Raw genomic sequence first — 18,663 nt, forward strand, 5'->3', positions numbered from 1 at the left:
ACACCGACAGCAGAGTAGAAGAGAGAGTGAGAGTAAGATGATGGGGTGGAGAAGAAGGACACATGGAAGTGAAAAAGCTGCACACAAGCTGAATGAAACAGCAAGAAGAGGAAGAGAAAGTGGGGTGGGGGATGAAATAGAAAAGAAATAAATAAACCGGCAACTAACACATGAATAGAGGTGAGGAAGAGGGGGGAAAAAACCAAAATAACTTGGAAAATGTGAGTGTTTGGGAATGGGGTTATTTGGGGCAGGACTAAAACTGGCAGGAATTTGGAATTTTTTGCAGGGTGCAAGTCACAAGCCAACCTGTCAGCCCATACGGTTTACCTATACTTGTTACCAACGCCACCAAAGGTGGATGGACGTTTTATTTTCACCCCTGCCCATCTGTCTGTTTGTGAATAGGATATCTCAAAAAGTTGCGGATGGATTCAGAGGAAATTTGATGGAGAGGTTGGGTATGTGACGAGGATGAAATGATTAGAATTTGGTGAAGATCCAGATCCGGATCCGAGATTTTTTCCCCATTGAGAGATATGGGTAAAACTGATACATAGCTGGATATCTCAAAAAGTTGCGGATGGAGAGGCTGGGTATGTGACGAGGATGAAATGATTAGAATTTGGTGAAGATCCAGATCCGGATCCGAGATTTTTTAAAGTGATTTTTTCCCCATTGAGAGATATGGGTAAAACTGATATATAGCTGGATATCTCAAAAAATTATGGATGGATTCGGAGAAACTTGGCGGACAGGTTGGGTGTGTGACAAGGACAAATTGATTCGATTTTGGTGAAGATCCGAATACGGATCCGGATATGAGAGTTTTTAAATTTTTAAGTGATGTGGCCAAAAACGATATATAGCACGATATCTCAAAAAGTTATGGACGGATTTGGACAAAACGTGGTGAACTGAATCGATTTTGGTGAAGATCTGAATATGGGTTTGGATACGAGAGTGTTGGTGTTGGTGTTGCCTGGTGTTGGCTTTGCGGTTAGGGTGCTGGCTTGAGATCCTAGGATCCTGGGTTCGAATCCCGGTCGATCGCTAATTTAACACCAGGATCCTGGGTTCGAATCCCGGTCGATCGCTAATTTAACACCAGGGAGGTTCGAGTCCCGGTCGATCGCTAATTTAACACCAGGGAGGTCGATCCCGGTCCCGGTCGATCGGTCCCGGTCGATCGCTAATTTAACACCAGGATCCTGGGTTCGAATCCCGGTCGATCGCTAATTTAACACCAGGGAGGTTCGAATCCCGGTCGATCGCTAATTTAACACCAGGGAGGTGTTAAATTAGCGATATCACTATCACTCAACCTGTTATCCTTCCGAGGTCGGCAAATTGAGTACCAGCTTGCTGGGATGAATGATCCCGGTGTGTACCACGGTTTAGAATAGGTACACCGTATCCCTGCGCATCGTAAGAGGCGACTAAGGGTTGGCGTCAGGAAGGGCATCCGGCCATAAAAATATTGCCTCAAACAGGAAACCATGATTGTCATGGGGCCCGCAAGGCTAACCCTCGCTATAGCGGGGAAAATGGCCTTAAAACGATCATTCATTCATATATATACGAGAGTTATTAAATTTGCAAGTGATTTTTCACCATTGACAGATCGGGTGAAAAGCGAAAAATAACATGATATTAAAAAAAGTTATGGACGAGTTGAGACTAAACTTGGTGGATGAGTTGGTCAGGTGACAACAACAAGGCGATTAGATTTTGGTTCAGGTCCGAATCCAGATCCGGCCTATCAGTGGATACATATCATAAACTGTTCAGCCTGGCGGAGGTATGCATTCCACCGAGTGCCGTTCTATTTCTTTTTAAATTGCTCTGATGTTTGATTATTTTTTTTTAAATACTTTATATTTTCATTTTTGGTTTCTTGTCTTTGGTGACTGAAAACACACCAGACTGAGGTCGTTTGATGTGCATTTATTCTCTGATCTGCAATATAGTTATGAAAGTGAAAGTAGACACACATTTTTCCCTCTGCCACCTAAAGTGGGCGGAGGTTATGTTTTCACCCACATCTGTTTGTTTGTTTGTCTGTCTATCTCCCTCTCTGTGAACAGGATATCTCAAAATGTTGTGGATGGAATTTGTGGAGAGATTGAGTGTGTCATAAGGACGAATCGATTTTGGTGAAGATCCAAATACGGATCCAGACACAACCTTTTTTTAATTCATAAGTGATGTTTTACCATTGATGAATAGGGCTACGGTACTTAACATGATATTTCAAAAAGTTGTGGGTGGATTATGACAAAACAAGCTGGATAAGTTGGGTAAGCAACAAGAACAAGCGATTAGGTTTTGTTTCAAGTCCCGATCCAGCCTATCAGTGGGCTACAAAACGTAAACTGTTCAGCCTGGCAAAGGTATGCACTCTACCGACTTCCGCTCTAGTATTTTCATAAATATTCATTTTACATTTTCCTATTATTATGGTGATATAATCATGAACACTAACAGCTTACATTTGAGAGCTCTTGAATAAGAGTGACGTATAAAAGGTGTTAACAGGTACGAATAAGTCACTTACTCTTCACGAAAGACACCATGAGAATTTTCACATCCACGGACAACCAGTGCTGGCAGATGAGACATCCGGCTTAATCGCATTTCGATAGATGGTGCACCGATGCATCTCCCCGAGTGTAAAACACCAGGGTGACGTTTTACAGCTGGGTCGAGATTTAAATCCAGGCTCGGCAGCTCCCAAATAGGTCAAAAGTTCGAGTGTTCCGATCTGATTTCTCACCTGTTGTATTGTGTTCTCTTGCTGTGTTACTCACAGAAACGAGGAGCCACAAGCAAATGCGATTATCTTGCATCAATTCTCAAGGCCTCACTGTTCTCTACCGAGTCTTTCTCCTTCGTGCCTCAGGACTGAAACGTTGCTTCGCATGGCTCACCTACCTTACCAGGTAGGTTTCCTTTCATCCTGTTTTTTATTTAACAAGTGTAAAAGCTCATGAAAGAGGTAAATTTAGTCTACCCAACTCACCCATTCATGGAATGGCTTCCATGTCTGTCCAATCATGCTCTTCCCTGGAATCCTTCCAAGTGGCAGCCATATTGTATTGACCCCAAAATTTACCCCTGACCTTTTATGCTATGGGATTAAAAGGGCACAATAGAGAGGAATGGAGGTATTACTACAAATTTAATATCTCAAGAGAGCACTATGGATTTTAGCCAAGATGTAATGCTTTCATTTGTTCTTTTTGTAAACTTGACTACAATCTTTGGACGGCAACCTCCAGGCAGGACTCAAACGTGATGGCGACCGCCACACGCCGGAGCCTAAACTCCAAAGATGGCTGAACTAAAACATTTCCACACAGGTCTCTGCATCAAGCAGTTGCTGCAGGCCTTTGAACCGGTGGGGCTATTCCCGTTCTGTTTCTCAAATAATGTTACAATAATTTAACACTCCAGGGAGCCAAGATTAACCAGAATGTCTGCGCATGAAAATGAGACAAGCTGTTCGTAAATAAATAATTTATTACCCAAGGACCTGATACATAGAGTCGCCTCACGTGCTCATTCTTAACAAAAAAAAAACAAGACCGAAAAGTCTAACAGCGGCGTAGCCGGGCTTGTTTGATACTTTAGTTGAAGAGGAAGGTATGACCTGGGTGGAGATACCAGTTAGACAATAATGTAAGTATTTAATTATTTTGAAGTACTCTGAGTCTCAAAGCTGTCCGTCACCATGGAAGTGAAGAGATTACATTGAGACACCATATGGTTTATTCTATATGTTGGTCAGTTAGTCAACACTATCAAAGTGACCTCAGCACCATCCCGACACACACCACTGTGTGCGTTACGGAATGAGGTGTTTTACGGTGGCCGGAGTGCAAATCCTGCCACCATCCTCCTTGAGAGAGGACCCAGTGAGTTCGTACTCATTTTGCCGACCTCGAAAGGATGACAGGCTGAGGCAATCCCGCCTGGTGTTAATTCAACAGGTGAACGGGATTCAAACTCAGGACCCAAGGATCCCAAGCCCTCCACCCGAACCGTTAAGCCAATACCAGGCTCAGGGTGGTTGGAGGCAGTCATAAGATATGCTTTAATGTTTGAAGAGCCATTAATCTAAGTTTTAATTATATATGATCTGGGGGGCATGCACCCCCCCTGCCTCCCTCCCCATCATATATCATCACCCTGTTGTCATAATTTCAGTTCCCCCAATCATCAAGTGTGATAATTTGCCCCAACCAAGTATATGACGTAATATATGAACGTTCCCTAAAGGGTGTTGAAAAGCCAAATGGCACATTACATTCTACCTTTCAGAAGCGTAACTGTGGGCATAAAACTCATAGTACAGTGGATAAGCTCTCATATTATGACAATTGTGCATTTTATGAGAAAAGTATGAAATTTCTAACATAGTTAGTGCATACCATAAGGTTTATTTTCAGATGTGGAGGGAAGTCAGATTTGACCTCTGAGGACTGTGAGGTGAAATCCAAAATGGCCGCCAGTCCACCGGGTCTGATGTTCAAACGCGCTTAATTTTGGAACCAAACAGTGTAGAAAAACATTATAGGTGTCATTTCCAACTCAATTGGGGATGCCCATTCATTTGGTGATACTTTTGAGATCGCCAGAACTCAAGGACACGCATTTAGGTCAAGGTCAAGGTCAAATTGCGTTAAATATCTATTTTTATGATACTGCAGTTGGAACTGCTATTGGAAAAAGTTCATTTGAACTTTTAAAACTTTCTTTTTTCAGGTACAGGGATAGGTACAGAACACCCAAAGACCAGAAATGATGAAAAAAAGTGTTTACACTGCAAGGAATGATGCAATAACCTCTGAAAAAATAACTGTAGTTAACCAAGTATGTCCACAAAAGCTTACATTAAATCAAGTGCAATGATGAAAATTGGTAATGATCAAAATCTAACAGTCTCCAGAACAGAAGATAACAATCGAGTTAGAAAAGATCCTTATTTTCACGTGTTTTACTTCATGTGTTTCACGTGTTTATTTGTGTTTCACACTGAATGAAAACCGTAAAGGTAGAGCATGCAGATTGTGATACATGACAGGTTCAACAACATGTCCCGCCTGAACGGCATAGGAATCAAAATGGCGGAGTGTGGAGTCAGCCGTCGTAATGACATCACATCACCCCTGTCATGTGACCAGATCCTCAGCTCTGATTGGTGTCCGTTTGAGGGGACATACATACATACGGACAGACAAACACTGTTCGAGATGGCTTTGCCCTATGGGTTACGCTGTAAAAACCATCGTTAACTGAAAACACCATTATGGCCCACTGTGATTATGGCTCATATGGATAATGACAATGTATGTGACATAATAGGGTGTGTGGATGATACAGGTATCATCCACACACCCTTTTATGTCACATACATTGCCATTATCCATAACTTTCTTGATTGATTATTACGATATTTAACAACCTCTTTTTGTTCACATTATGGCTAAATTGCATCATTGTAGATGAACATGTAAAAATGTTCAAACCATATTCCCCATGGCTGGTTAATCATATGTTTGAAGTTTCGCATTGATCTGTTAAGCGGTTCTGGAGGAGAAGATTTTTGACGTTTTTATTTTCAATCCAATATGGCCACCAGACCACGTGGCCGATGACGTCACAAGTTAAAGTCTTCACTCGCATCGGGTCGTAGATCAGATATATGAAGTTTCAGATTTTTTTCAGACAAGGATTTTGATTCAACCAATTATGGCTGGAGTACCACTTCACCAATGACATCGTTATTGTAACTGTATATCAGCTACCCCACGGGCTACCTACATTTGCGAAGCTTCAATTTTTTTCATTGAGCGTTTCGGAGATGTCCAAATGTTTTCTTTGAATCCAATATGGCTGCTATACCATGTGACCTATGATGTCAGAGTTATCGATGAAATATTATCCATGGGGAGTCCCTCCCATGTTTAAAGTTTTGCATTGATCAGACAAGCGGTTGCAAAGAAAACAATGTAAGTGAAAATATGTAGACGTGGACATACAAATACAAACAGACATATGGACACGGAAACGGATACGGATACGGAAACAGACATCCTTCCGAGGTCGGCAAATTGAGTACCAGCTTGCTGGGATGAATGATCCCGGTGTGTACCCCGATTTAGAATAGGTACACCGTATCCCTGCGCATCGTAAGAGCGTGACCAAGGGTTGGCGTCAGGAAGGGCATCCGGCCATAAAAACATTGCCTCAAACAGGGAACCATGATTGTCATGGGGCCCGCAAGGCTAACCCCCGCTCTAGTGGGGAAAATGGCCTTAAAACGATCATTCATTCATTCATATATATATATATACGGGGGCGTTACAATAGTCTCGCAAGCCCTTTCTAAAGACTAACAAGTCTCACAAGACTGGTAACAAGATAAGCTCTCAAACTACCTGCAAATATACATGGCATCTCGGGCCTTAATCGATGCACTGCCCCCCGTTCCCACAAATATAGCAATAACGATGTGTGTATATGATTAATAAACCACACACGATGTTGTAGGCTGGTACAAATGAGAAGCTTCGTGAACACCAATGTTTGGACACAACAGCACTATTTGTGACTCATGGCTGCGGTATACCTACAATCCTCTCCACAATAATCAACAGGAGAATAATAAAGCCTCTCAGAGTTGCGATATGCAACCTCCTTGCTGTATCGTACGAGTCAAACTTTCGGCAACAGCGAGAACTGTTCTGCAGCACACTTGACAGCACACCTGGCCCTCGGCAAACTGGAGTGTTCAGCACGAACTGTGGCATCACAATGGAAACAAATGTAGACTATCTATCTATAATTCCAGTAATCTCTGTGTGTATGTTTGTATGTTTGTATGTTTGTATGTCTGTATGTCTGTGACCGCTGTTTCTCGACAACCACGGGTCCGATATACTTGAAACTTGCCAGGTATATTGCTGGGGACCCGAGGATGTGCCTTTTCAAGGTTTCATATTAATCGCAGAAGTAGTTACCGAGCTATGTCCAAAAAACGATTCAACCAATCAGAGAGCAGCGAGCTATCACGTGTGCCGAACGTGCCGAACAGACTCTGCCTCGGACGGCACATTTGAGAGCGTATTCATTTATTTCACGTTGGAAAACTATGTTGCCGTTAAACTATGTTTTAAAACTAATTAAAACTAATTTGCGATTCATCGTAACTGCGATTTGCGACCTTCCGGACAGTGAAGACTGCACTTCCGGCAGCCAATCACAGAACGCGTTGTTGCGTAGGCGTGGCCGATGTGAGAGCGAGCCGAGCCGAGCGCGTGCGCCATTACGGTTCGTAATTCGATTTCTTCCGGAGAAAATAATAATTTCTCGATTTCTTATGCGCATTATTTCTCCCAATTCAGTCAGAGCGAAGGGCGGAAGCGAAGAGCGTTGTTTTTTTTGTTTACGGGCGTACGGGCGTACGGGCGGGGTAGAGCGTACGGGTAGCGTTTTTTTTTTTTTTTGGCAAGGAACGGGCACCCACGTACGGGCATGCCCTAGTCTATCTATAATTCCAGTAATCTCTGTGTGTATGTTTGTATGTTTGTATGTTTGTATGTCTGTATGTCTGTATGTCTGTGACCGCTGTTTCTCGACAACCACGGGTCCGATATACTTTAAACTTGCCAGGTATATTGCTGGGGACCCGAGGATGTGCCTTTTCAAGGTTTCATATTAATCGGAGAAGTAGTTACCGAGCTATGTCCAAAAAACGATTCAACCAATCAGAGAGCAGCGAGCTATCACGTGTGCCGAACGTGGCGAACAGACTCTGCCTCGGACGGCACATTTGAGAGCGTATTCATTTATTTCACGTTGGCAAACTATGTTGCCGCTATGTTGGCGTTAAACGATGTTTTAAAACTAATTAAAACTAATTTGCGATTCTTTCGCTTTCCTGCGCGTTTGTGCATGCTATGGCGATTTCTTTACCAAACTCCGCAAGCCGTTCGCTTTGGACCAAACCATTTCATGTAAATAGAGGGGGGGGATTGTCACCGTACTCGCAAGCCGTTCGCTTTGGACCAAACCATTTCATGTAAATAGAGGGGGGGGGATATAATTTTAGATATAGATATAGTACGGGCATGCCCTAGTTCATATAATTACAAGTAAAAAAATAAGGTTGGGCAGTGTAGACAGCTTAAATTTGATCAGGTATCTTCTTCTTCTTTAACGGCCACAATTATTCCCACGTTCTTGTGGGATTGGCCAGGAACCGTTTTTGGCCCAAGTCGTTCACAAACAATCTGACCAGGCCTGATGCTTGACTAAGTAGGAATTTGGCATGCTGACCAAAATTTGATCAGTAATATTAAACACAAATTGAAGGCTCATCTTTTACACCCTTTTCTTTTAACCCTCTTGGAATCCTTTTTGAAGATCTTTTCTTTTTTCTTTACCACCTTCCCCTTGAATCTCTCATACTTATCATTTACTCCTGCACTTTTCAACACTTATTACCTCCACCACCAAAGGTGGATGGAGGTTGTTTTCACCCCTGTCTGTCTGTTTGTCTCTTTGTGAACAATAACTTTTCTCTTTGTTTTCTTTGTGAACTCTTCGTCTCCCGCTCCCTTGATCATATGTTTTTTATGTGATTAATGTTAGCTCTTACACGAGCCTCGATCTTGTACACAAAAAAAAGAAGAAGAAAAAAAAAAGTGATTTTTCACCATTGAGAGATCGGGCAAAAAAGCGATATAACCACCTTTAGGTGGTTATATCGCTTTTTTTTTTTTGCAAATAATTTTTTTGCAAATTTGCATCCGTATCCGTATCCGTATCCGTATCCGTACATCCGTACAAAAAATTTGCAAATTTTTGCATTATTACATTTTTTGCAAATTTGCAAAATGGGCAAAAAAGCGATATATAACATGATATTTAAAAAAAATTGTGGACGAGTTATGACTAAACTTGGTGGACGAGTGGTTAGGTGACAAGAACAAGCCGATTCGATTTTGGTTCAGGTCCGAATCCAGATCCGGCCTATCCGTGGGATACAAAACATAAACTGTTCAGCCTGGCAGAGGTATGCACTCCACATAGTGCTGTTCTCGTCTACTGTATGTTTTATCATCGCACCGTAAGCTTTGTCTCTTCTCTGCAGGGCACCTCTCCTTTCATCTTTTTCACTCCTCCGCCATCTGTCAAATCTTCCTTTTCTTCCGATATTAAATCTACTAATATAATTGTCCTGTATTATCATGGACCTCTTATTTCAACACGACAAAAATGTTAAATCGTTATCACCCTTCACTGAGACGGAACGAAATACCATCATTTTTCACTCGTTTCCTCCTCATGTTCTTCTCTAGAATGTATTTGATGGCCGCTTTTCACCAGTGGGTACCATGCCATGGCTGGAGTTTGGGGACCAGGTGGCATGGACTGCAGATGATGTTCTGGAGTTGCTCAAGGCAGAGCTTGGGGTGGATTTTGAGCAGGAATTGAGTCCTTCCCAGAGTGCGGTGTCACGTGCTGTGGCAACCATGGTGGAGGAAGAATTGTACTGGTATGCGCAATATGAATTGGAAAATTCAGAGGATTTCCATAGAAAAGATGGTAGGAATTGTTAAGTAAAAAAGGATGAGGTTTAACTAGCTAATGTAACAGTGACCCACAATGACATTGGGAGATTTAGGAGACAGGATAGCTTAGTTAGTCGTGTATTTACTGCTGATCTGTCTAGACTGGGTTTGATCCCATATTGAATTGGACTTTGTAGAAAAAAAAAAAAGAAAAAAAAAACAAACTAGAACGACACCCTGTGACGTCGCGATGTCAACCGATATGCCTCCGTCCACATTATTACATAATTATACATACTTGTACCAAGTTTGATTTAAATCGCTATAGCTGTTCTCAAGTATTACATTTTCACCTGACATGACCTCTGACCTTTGAACTTTGATGCAGAAATCTAATCAGTTCATCTTTGCTTCATAATACATACTTGTACCAAATTTGGTCAAAATGCCATCACTGGTTCACAAGTTAACACAGTCACAGAATTTTTACCTAATAGGACCTCTGACCTCTGACCTCTTGACCCAATAATCTAATCAGTTCATCTTTATATCATTATTTAATGTGTGTAATTTATTATAATAAATAAATATAATTATAATTTAATAATGTGTACCAAGTTTGACTTGCATCCCTTCAGCTGTTTTCAAGTTATCACGGCAACGAAAACCTATCACGGATGGACGGATAACCCAAAAACAAAATGACTCCGGCGACTTCGTCAGAGGAGGCAAAAAAAGGTTTTTCTGATTCAGTGCCAGCAGAAGGGGCTGCATATTGGAGATAATCATCTTTTCTAATGCAGAGCGAAAGGCTAAACGACAGAGGGATGAGATGCAGACACACTAAAGATGAACAGAGGTTAACATGCAGACAAGGGATGTGGCATTGGGCAAGGAAAATAAGGGTGGGATGATTTTTGAATAGTGACATGCAGACAGCTGAACAAGAGAATAGAGGGAGATATGTAGACAACAAGGAAGTGAGCAAAGTAAAGCCGACAAGGATAAATCCTACTTTTTTTATTCTTTTTTTGTATACAGGATCGAGGCTCGTGAAAGAGCTAACATTTATCACACAAAAAATCAAACAGACACACAAAGTATATAATAAGGGTAGCGGTAGACAAGATGGGGAGAGAAGGGGAAGCACACAAACACAACATTTGAGAGCAGGGACATCGGTAGATCTGTGGGAGGGAGAGGGCTTGGGGGGAGGAGGCGTGGGAAGGGGGGGGGGGGTGTGGGAGAAGTATAAAACACATGGACACTGCAAGGACTTCCAGGAAGGAAGTTGGTATTTCAAAAAAGTGGATTTGGGGTGAAATTACCTGGGGTAGAAAAGATCAAGGTTTTGCATGGGGGAAGATAAGAGATGGTGGTGAACAGCTGTTTTAAAGACCTGGAGGGAGGAGTGGGATTGAAGAGAGTGAGGGAGTTTGTTCCAGGGGTGGGAGAAAAGAGGTATGAAGGAGTGAAGGTGAGCAGAGAGTCTTGATTCTGGCAGTTTAACCATAAGAGGATTCTTGTGCGACCTGCAGGAATATTTGGGAGACAGTGCCCCGAGAGAGCTGGGGGAGCAAGGCCGGAGAGGAGTCGGTAGAAGACAGGAAGACCACCAACTTGCCTGCGGTGAGTAAGTGAAAGGCCCTCGGAGTTAGCTTCATCGCGGGAGATTCCAATGATTCTGAACGCTTTGGTTTCAACAGCGTGAAGACGAGCTAGGTGTGAGGCAGGAGCACCAGCCCAGAGGGGAGAGCAGTATTCCATTGAGCTGCGGATGAAAGCCTTGTGTGTGGTGAGGAGCTCAGGTGTGCCAAGGAAGGACTTCGCACGACGGAGGATGCCCAGTCGGCGACTGGCTTTGGAGGCCAGATTTGAAATGTGGTTTTCCCAGGAAAGATCATGGCAGATGGTGAGACCCAAAAGCTTGAGTGACAGAACTTCTTGGAGAGGATTTTTCAGAAAGTGGATGGGAGGGTTTACTGTTTCAGCCTTTGGTGACAAAGATTGTGATAAATACTGTTTACAGTATGAGGTCTTTAACATCCACAAGTTGAATGATGGTATCCTTTGCAGAGTAGGCCATTGTACCATTTACAAGAGTGATCTCGGACTCATGGTAATCTTGGACATAAATAACATGCAGAACAAGGGCATTGGGATACATTGGTGCAATTTCCTTTAATTTGTGGACTTTTGTAGGCAATGGACAAACCAACAAAGAGGATTTGAACCTGGGATCCCAGCCTCATGATTAATCATCTTACTAAAACGCGTAATTTGGTATGTGTCCATCTGTCTGTCTGTCTGACCACAATACATTCAGTCGTTACTTATCCAATCTCAACCAAACCTGACAGGAGGACCAAGGGGTCACGTGATGGAGGTTGTAGCAACTTCATTTGCCCACCTACCCAAGGGGGTTGTCCTCCTTGGGTGAAATCCATGTTAAGATGTATATTCGTGTTGAGATAGCGTATCGTGGCATTTTCCCAAGGCCGATTCGAATAACAAAAGTAATAACAATGCTAGTTATAATAGCATAATATTAATGTTATTACAAAACAATATTAATACTAATAATACCCCTTCCCCACGGGGCTTTTCCTCCTTGGACAAACGTTGTGTTAACGTGTATAAAATAGCTTATCGTGCCATTTTGTGGGAAGTACTACTGGAAGTAAAAATAAATCAATAAATCACACATATAATTTCCTTTTTAAACAGTCGCTACTGCTGTTTAACATGAAACTGAAAATGAAGAATCCCAACGTTATTGAGGCATTCTAGCATTCTTATTTGAGGCATTCTTATTGCGTACCCCACAGACTAACAGACCCGAGCCCAGATCTACTGTAATCTATATACCGCAGAGAGGATAATAACATGACCCTTCGTGCAGCTACTTTAGGGAGCGAGTGTACTAGTGTTTAAATGCAAATACGAACATAATTTGTCATAATTTGAAAAAGAAAAAATATATAGCAGCTTGCATTGATAATGTGATAAATAGTAATTTCATTTTAGATCAACTCGTTGTTAACCTCCATCCATAACTGCGATAATTTCTACCCCCATTAACCATAGCTAACCCAATTCCCTATATTTGCAGGTTACTCTGTTTCCACCCTCCTCTTTTCCTGTTCGTTCATTCCCTTGCTTGTGTCCAACTATTGCCCCATCAGTTCATTTGTTTTTGATCCTGCCACCTCCTCTTTATATGAGCTTCCATTAATTTTTTTACAAAAGCAGGTAATTTTCCAACCTCTCTTTCACAAACCCACATACTCCCAACCCCACTCCTTCTCTGCATGCCCCCAATTTAGCACTTTATGTCCCACATACAGTACCTTTCTGCTTTCCCCTTACCCACCACCTCCCAGCTTCCCTCTCACCCTGCTCTCTCCCCTCGTCTGCTCCATCCCCTCGTCTGCTCCATCCCCTCGTCTGCTCCCTCCCCTCGTCTGCTCCCTCCCCTCGTCTGCTCCCTCCCCTCGTCTGCTCCCTCCACTCGTCTGCTCCCTCCACTCGTCTGCTCCCTCCACTCATCTGCTCCCACCCCTCGTCTGCTCCCACCCTTCGTCTGCTCCCACCCCTCGTCTGCTCCCACCCCTCATCTGCTCCCATCTTCCTCCTCAATCTGGCTCAATCGCAGCTTCCCTCTCATCCCGCCCTCTCCCATTTCTCCACCAACACCCCGTCCCCCTCCCCCACCCCGACCCTCTCAGCTTTCTTCCACCCTGCCCTTTCTTAGTTTCCCCCTTGGCCACCCCTTTTCCAAGTTCTCCGATCTCCCCCCTACATATTTCTGCACCCTACCACCAGCTCCTTGTTCCCCATCCCTAACAATGTGAACTTCCAACATCTGAGGTTTCCGCTCCAACCCTATCAATCCAAGCCACTGCTGATAAACCGGACATCATCTGTTTAACAGAATCCCTGACTCCTTAGTTTCTCTTCCTAGCCTATTACATCCTCCATTTCAATGGGCCTGAACCCCGTCCTAACGGTGGATTTGCCATCAATAACTCCATTTATCACTGTCCAGTGTCCATGTACTGATCTGTTCACCTCCCAACCCACAGGAGTACCTTTGGTTGCGACTCCCCTCCGTTCCCACTTCTTGTTCATCTGTGTGTTGTACTGTGCTCCGAACAGTGACAACTCAATTTACACCTCTTTCTCAGACAACATGGATCAACATTTACCCACTCCTCCCAACTCTCTCTTCCTCATATGTGGCAATTTCCATTGTCACCACGTCAATTGGCTGGGTGTTGATACCTCTCTCACCAGCCATGGCACTTCAGCAAATGACTTCTGTGACTCTATGGGATTGACGCAATCTGTGAACTTCCCGACCGGGATTTCTGCCAATGGCAAATCCTCTCCTCTGGACTTGGTAAAGACCAACTTTCCTGCTAATGTCTCCTATTCTTCCTCTGCTCTAATTGGTTCATCTCATCACATGCTTTTGAGAGTCAACATCTCTCTGGCTATTTACAGAGAGCCACCTCAACGCCAGGGAGTCTGGCAGTTTAATCAGGCTGATTGACAGGCACTGAAAGCCAACATCTCACTTCAGGAATGGTATTTATATCTGCCTCCCCTAATATTAACTCGGCCTGTGAATTGTTCCACAGAAAACCGGTCTCTCTCTCCTGATGAAACTCCCAAAATCCAGACTAATTGATCATCTCTACTCATTCATTCTTCTTTTTCTTGCCTGTCAAACCAATTTCACCAGTCTCTTCAACCTCATATTTCCTCCAGAGCTTCAATCAAGATGGTTGTTCAATGTTCACCCACCTTTCCTACCCTCATTAACCTTCCTCAAGCTCACCTTTTTCTGGGTTTCTATTTTTCTTTCCCCACTTCTGTGATTGAAAGTTTGCAGCAGAATCCATCGTGTTCACCTCCTGTGTTCTCTCCATGCTCCCAACGTCCCCTATTTCTCGAAGTCTCCCTCTATTTTGTCACTCAACCCTGCTGTTGGTGTGTTCACCCCCGTTCCCTCTCCCTTTATGTTGTTCCTTTCATTCTGTTACGTCCTGGTCCATTCTGTGTTCTAGCTCCTCCACGAGCCTTGACACTGAATAAAAAAAACTTGAAATACAGTATATGCATGTGTCTTTAACTCTGCATGTGCAGGCCCTTGGCTAGCTATTTGTGGGTGGAAAGTCAGCGAAGCACGCAGGGCCTTGTGTGTGTGGCTGGCCCCATGCGATCCCTACATGCTTGGTTACGCTGCACTGCAACGCGCACCCTCGTGCAGAACGAGCTGCAGGCACGTGGTCTCGCTACTCAAGACCTTCCAGGGCTTGCAATGAAGGACTTGTATGCTTTGGCCAACATACTAGGTAATGTAGCTATCTCATCATTGCTTGAGTAAACAAAGTTTTGTATTTGTATGACAGTCCGATTTGTGTTTTTCCTGATTTATACGATTATTTGCGTTCGTTCATTTCTCATTTGTGGCTCGTTTCAGGCAGGGCAATTCATCAATGTATGTGACATCCTTTTGATGTATTTTACACTGGGCATCCCCTCTGTTGTAACTATTAGTTGGTGGACATTAAAGATCCGAAGGTGCCCTTTGCGAAAAGTAGGCGAACTATCGCCGGTACCCTGTCCGAGTTCCAAATTCCTACCTTAGCCGACAGCGGTCACTGCATTAGTGGCATAGCTGTGTCCCCAGCAAATGATATTACCCACAGCCGCGTGATGCATATGAAAGAAGAAGAAGAAGGTGGCTCCTTTTCAAAGCCTCATGGATCTATCTGCTGCTCAGTAACAATAAATGAATGAATGAATGATCGTTTTAAGGACATTTTCCCCGCTAGAGCAGGGGTTAGCCTTGCGGCCCCCATGACAATCATGGTTCTCTGTTTGAGGCAATGTTTTTATGGCCGGATGCCCTTCCTGACGCCAACCCTTGGTCGCCTCTTACGATGCGCAGGAATACGGTGTACCTATTCTAAATCTGGGTACACACCGTGATCATTCATCCCAGCAAGCTGGTACTCAATTTGCCGACCTCGGAAGGATGACAGGCTGAGTCAACCCCCCTGGCGTTAATTCAGCAATCGATCGGGATTCGAACCCAGGATCCTAGGAACCCAAGCCGGCACCCTAACCGCTAAGCCAACACCAGGCTAAGCCAACCGCTAAGCCAACATCAGTAACAGATCGAGCGTTATTTATTGGGAAAGATCCTGGATAATAAGATGGAGCAGTTGATCTGCAATTACCCCGTATGTCGACCCCAGAATTGGTTAATAATTTGTCGATGGTACTTGCGGTAAAACTATTTGAGTTGGATAGTCCAGGTTTGATTCCAATTGTTTGTGACTACTGCTCTTAAAAATGAGAAGGCTATTTTGTGTTGGTACCCTGGCAACATCCCTTGAGCCAGACCCCAAAATGTCCATAATCGGTATCAGTCAGAGGGATCAAGGCCAATTGTGATTTTTTAAGCAAGGCTCGGGTGCCTAGAGACAGAGCCGGTTGCAGATTGTTCATCCAAAATGTATCAGGCCATTGTTAGTTTCTGGTGTATAAAGAATGTATACAAGTATTTTCACCAAAATGTTGTATCTTGTTGGCAAGGATATTAAAGTCTTCATTAATGGTATAACAATTACGCACCTGTGATAAATAATATAATGACTACAATGAACTTTCAAATGTGATAGAAATATGTGCCCAAAGCCACTCAAAATGGAGTTGTTTTTCAACCGTGTACTGGAAGTTTTAGATTAAATTATTCAAAGACATCATGCACCCAAATAGCATCATTCATCAATAATATGTCCCAGGAGCCCTTTCCAAATATATTGATACGACTTGCAATCTTATCTGACAAAAATAATACAAGGTCTCGGCTTACTGAAGAGCTGGGACACAGAACAGATCAGGACATAACATAGCAAAGGGAACAGCAGGACAAAGGGGAAACGCCAATAGCAGGACAGAGGGAGGTCAACGGAGACGGACAAACAAGGGATGCAGTTAACGATGAGTGGTAGGGGAGAATGCAAGGGATGAGGAAGATGGATACATAAGGAAAGTTTTGGGAGGGTCAGGGGTGGTGGTTTAACGGGTGTAGAAAAGATAGTGGTTTTTGGTCTTGACATGGTGGTGAACAGCTGTCTTGAAGACCTGGAGGTAAGAATGAGATTGAAGAGAGTGTGGAAGTTGGTTCCACAGGCAGGGAAAAAAGAGGATCAAATGAGTGGAGGTGAGCGGTGGTTCTAGATATAGGCAGGTTTACTCAGAGGAGATTGCTGTTGGACAGTGCGAGTCCTGCGGATAATTGGGGTGCACAAAGCACGGAGAGAGAAGAGGGTGCAAGACCAGAAATGAGGTGGAGGAAGACAGAGTCCACCGACCTGTCGGTGATGTGATAGGCCCACAGACTCAGCATCATCGTGAGAGATTCCGATAATCTTAAAGTCCTTGGTCTCCACGTGTCGAGCTGAGCAAGATCTGAGGCAAGGGAGCCATCCCAGAGGGGAAAGCAGTACTCCATCAAGCTGCAGATGAAGGCCTTGCAGGTGGATAAGAGCCCAGGTGTGCCAAGAAAGGACTTCGCATGATGGAGGATGCCCAGTCGGCATCTGGCTTTGGAGGCCAACTTTGAAATGTGGTTTGCCCAAGAGAGATCATGGCTGAGCGTGAGACCCAATAGTTTTTGAGTGACAACCTCTTCAAGAGGGTTGTTGAGAAAGCAGATGGGAGGATTTTCCATTCGGAGAGAGGGAGAGGGAGTATGTAGCATTTCTTAGGCTTGAAAGACATGTTCCAGGTGTTTGACCAGATTGTGATTTTATCAAGATCTGAGGAGAGGAAGAGCCTGCTGCCTGTCTGTCAAAAGGATGAGGGATGTCACGGCAGAGGGGGAAGACATCAGCAAAGAGATAAAGAGAATTTTCCAGAGAGTCAGAGACTATTGATGAAGATTAAGAATAGGATGGGGGCCTAGAACACTGCCTTGGGGTAGGTACTCCAGCCTTGACAGGGAAAGGAGAAGAAAGGGTTCCATTGAGCCACACGGTGGCTACGAGAGTGGAGGAAGTCATTAATTAAAGAGTGGAGTTAGCCTTGGGTTGCATAGTTTCGCAACTTTGGAGAGCAAGACAGGATGCCAGTCTGATATTGAGGGCGTCCATCTATTGTTGGGAGAGTAGGATCAGCATGCTCAAGGTAGAGTAACCACATCTGAATCTGAATTGATTATCTGAGATTAGGTCATTGGAGAAAAGGAATGACGTTATGTCAACTGCGATGATGTATTGCATGATGTTGCCGATTATTGGAAATAAGCTAGTTGGTCGGTAGCTGAGAGGATCCGTTTTTGCACCTTGTATGTAATGCTGTGATGTTGGCTGATTTCCAAGCAGATGGAAGATGGATGACCGAGGGTAAATGATAGGGTGAAAAGGGCAGAGAGAGGAATTGCAAGAGCAACAGAGCAGGGTTTTAGGAGACGTGAGCTGATGTCATCCGGTCCAGTTGCAGAGTCAGTGTCAAAGGTTGCCAGAAACTTTTCCACCTTTACAGGTACAAAAGACAACCCAGGAGCAGTTGGCTACAACTGGGAAGAGTGGGTACAGAGAGAGAAGGTTTGGGGATGCAAGATTTTGAAGCAAACACAGAATTGAGGCATTTGGCCCTCACGAGCAGAGTCAGATGTGGTGCCATTTGAGGTGAGGGGAGGGATGGAAGGGGAGCATACACCAGAGATAGACCTGACAAGGTGCCACCAGTTTTTAGAGGTGGTGGGGGGGGGGGGGGGGGACACAGATTTGAAAGCTCATTCTTGAGATTGGACAGATGTTGTTTTCTGGCTCTCCAAAGAGTTGATACACTCGTTGCAGGCTTTGTGGAGTGATCCGCCCAACCCCATCGTCTCATAGCCTAATATGGTATATGAACATGTTTGCTGTGCACCATGAGCCCATGTATTCAGATAAGAAAATGGGCCAACCCAAGTTTGTTGTGATATTTCCAGTATCTCTTTCTGATATGCCGAGGTTGTTTTTGTTCATTCCTATTCACTTCAGGCTCCAGCAGCTCCTTT

The 18,663-nt window shown here is 43.8% G+C and overlaps 1 protein-coding gene across 1 annotated transcript in view; it reads left to right on the forward strand.

Annotated features, from left to right (window-relative positions):
- Positions 1–18,663, forward strand: part of FAXC (failed axon connections homolog, metaxin like GST domain containing) — a 34,527-nt gene that overhangs the window by 3,707 nt on the left and 12,157 nt on the right. The window contains exons 3-5 of the mRNA XM_068133010.2: positions 2,813–2,942; positions 9,369–9,565; positions 14,733–14,941. Coding sequence (XP_067989111.1) covers positions 2,813–2,942; positions 9,369–9,565; positions 14,733–14,941 — 536 coding nt within the window. The remainder of the gene's footprint in view (positions 1–2,812; positions 2,943–9,368; positions 9,566–14,732; positions 14,942–18,663) is intronic.

This window comes from Myxine glutinosa, chromosome 12 (assembly GCF_964187855.1).
Source record: "Myxine glutinosa chromosome 12, kmMyxGlut1.1, whole genome shotgun sequence".
Lineage (NCBI taxonomy): Eukaryota > Metazoa > Chordata > Myxini > Myxiniformes > Myxinidae > Myxine > Myxine glutinosa.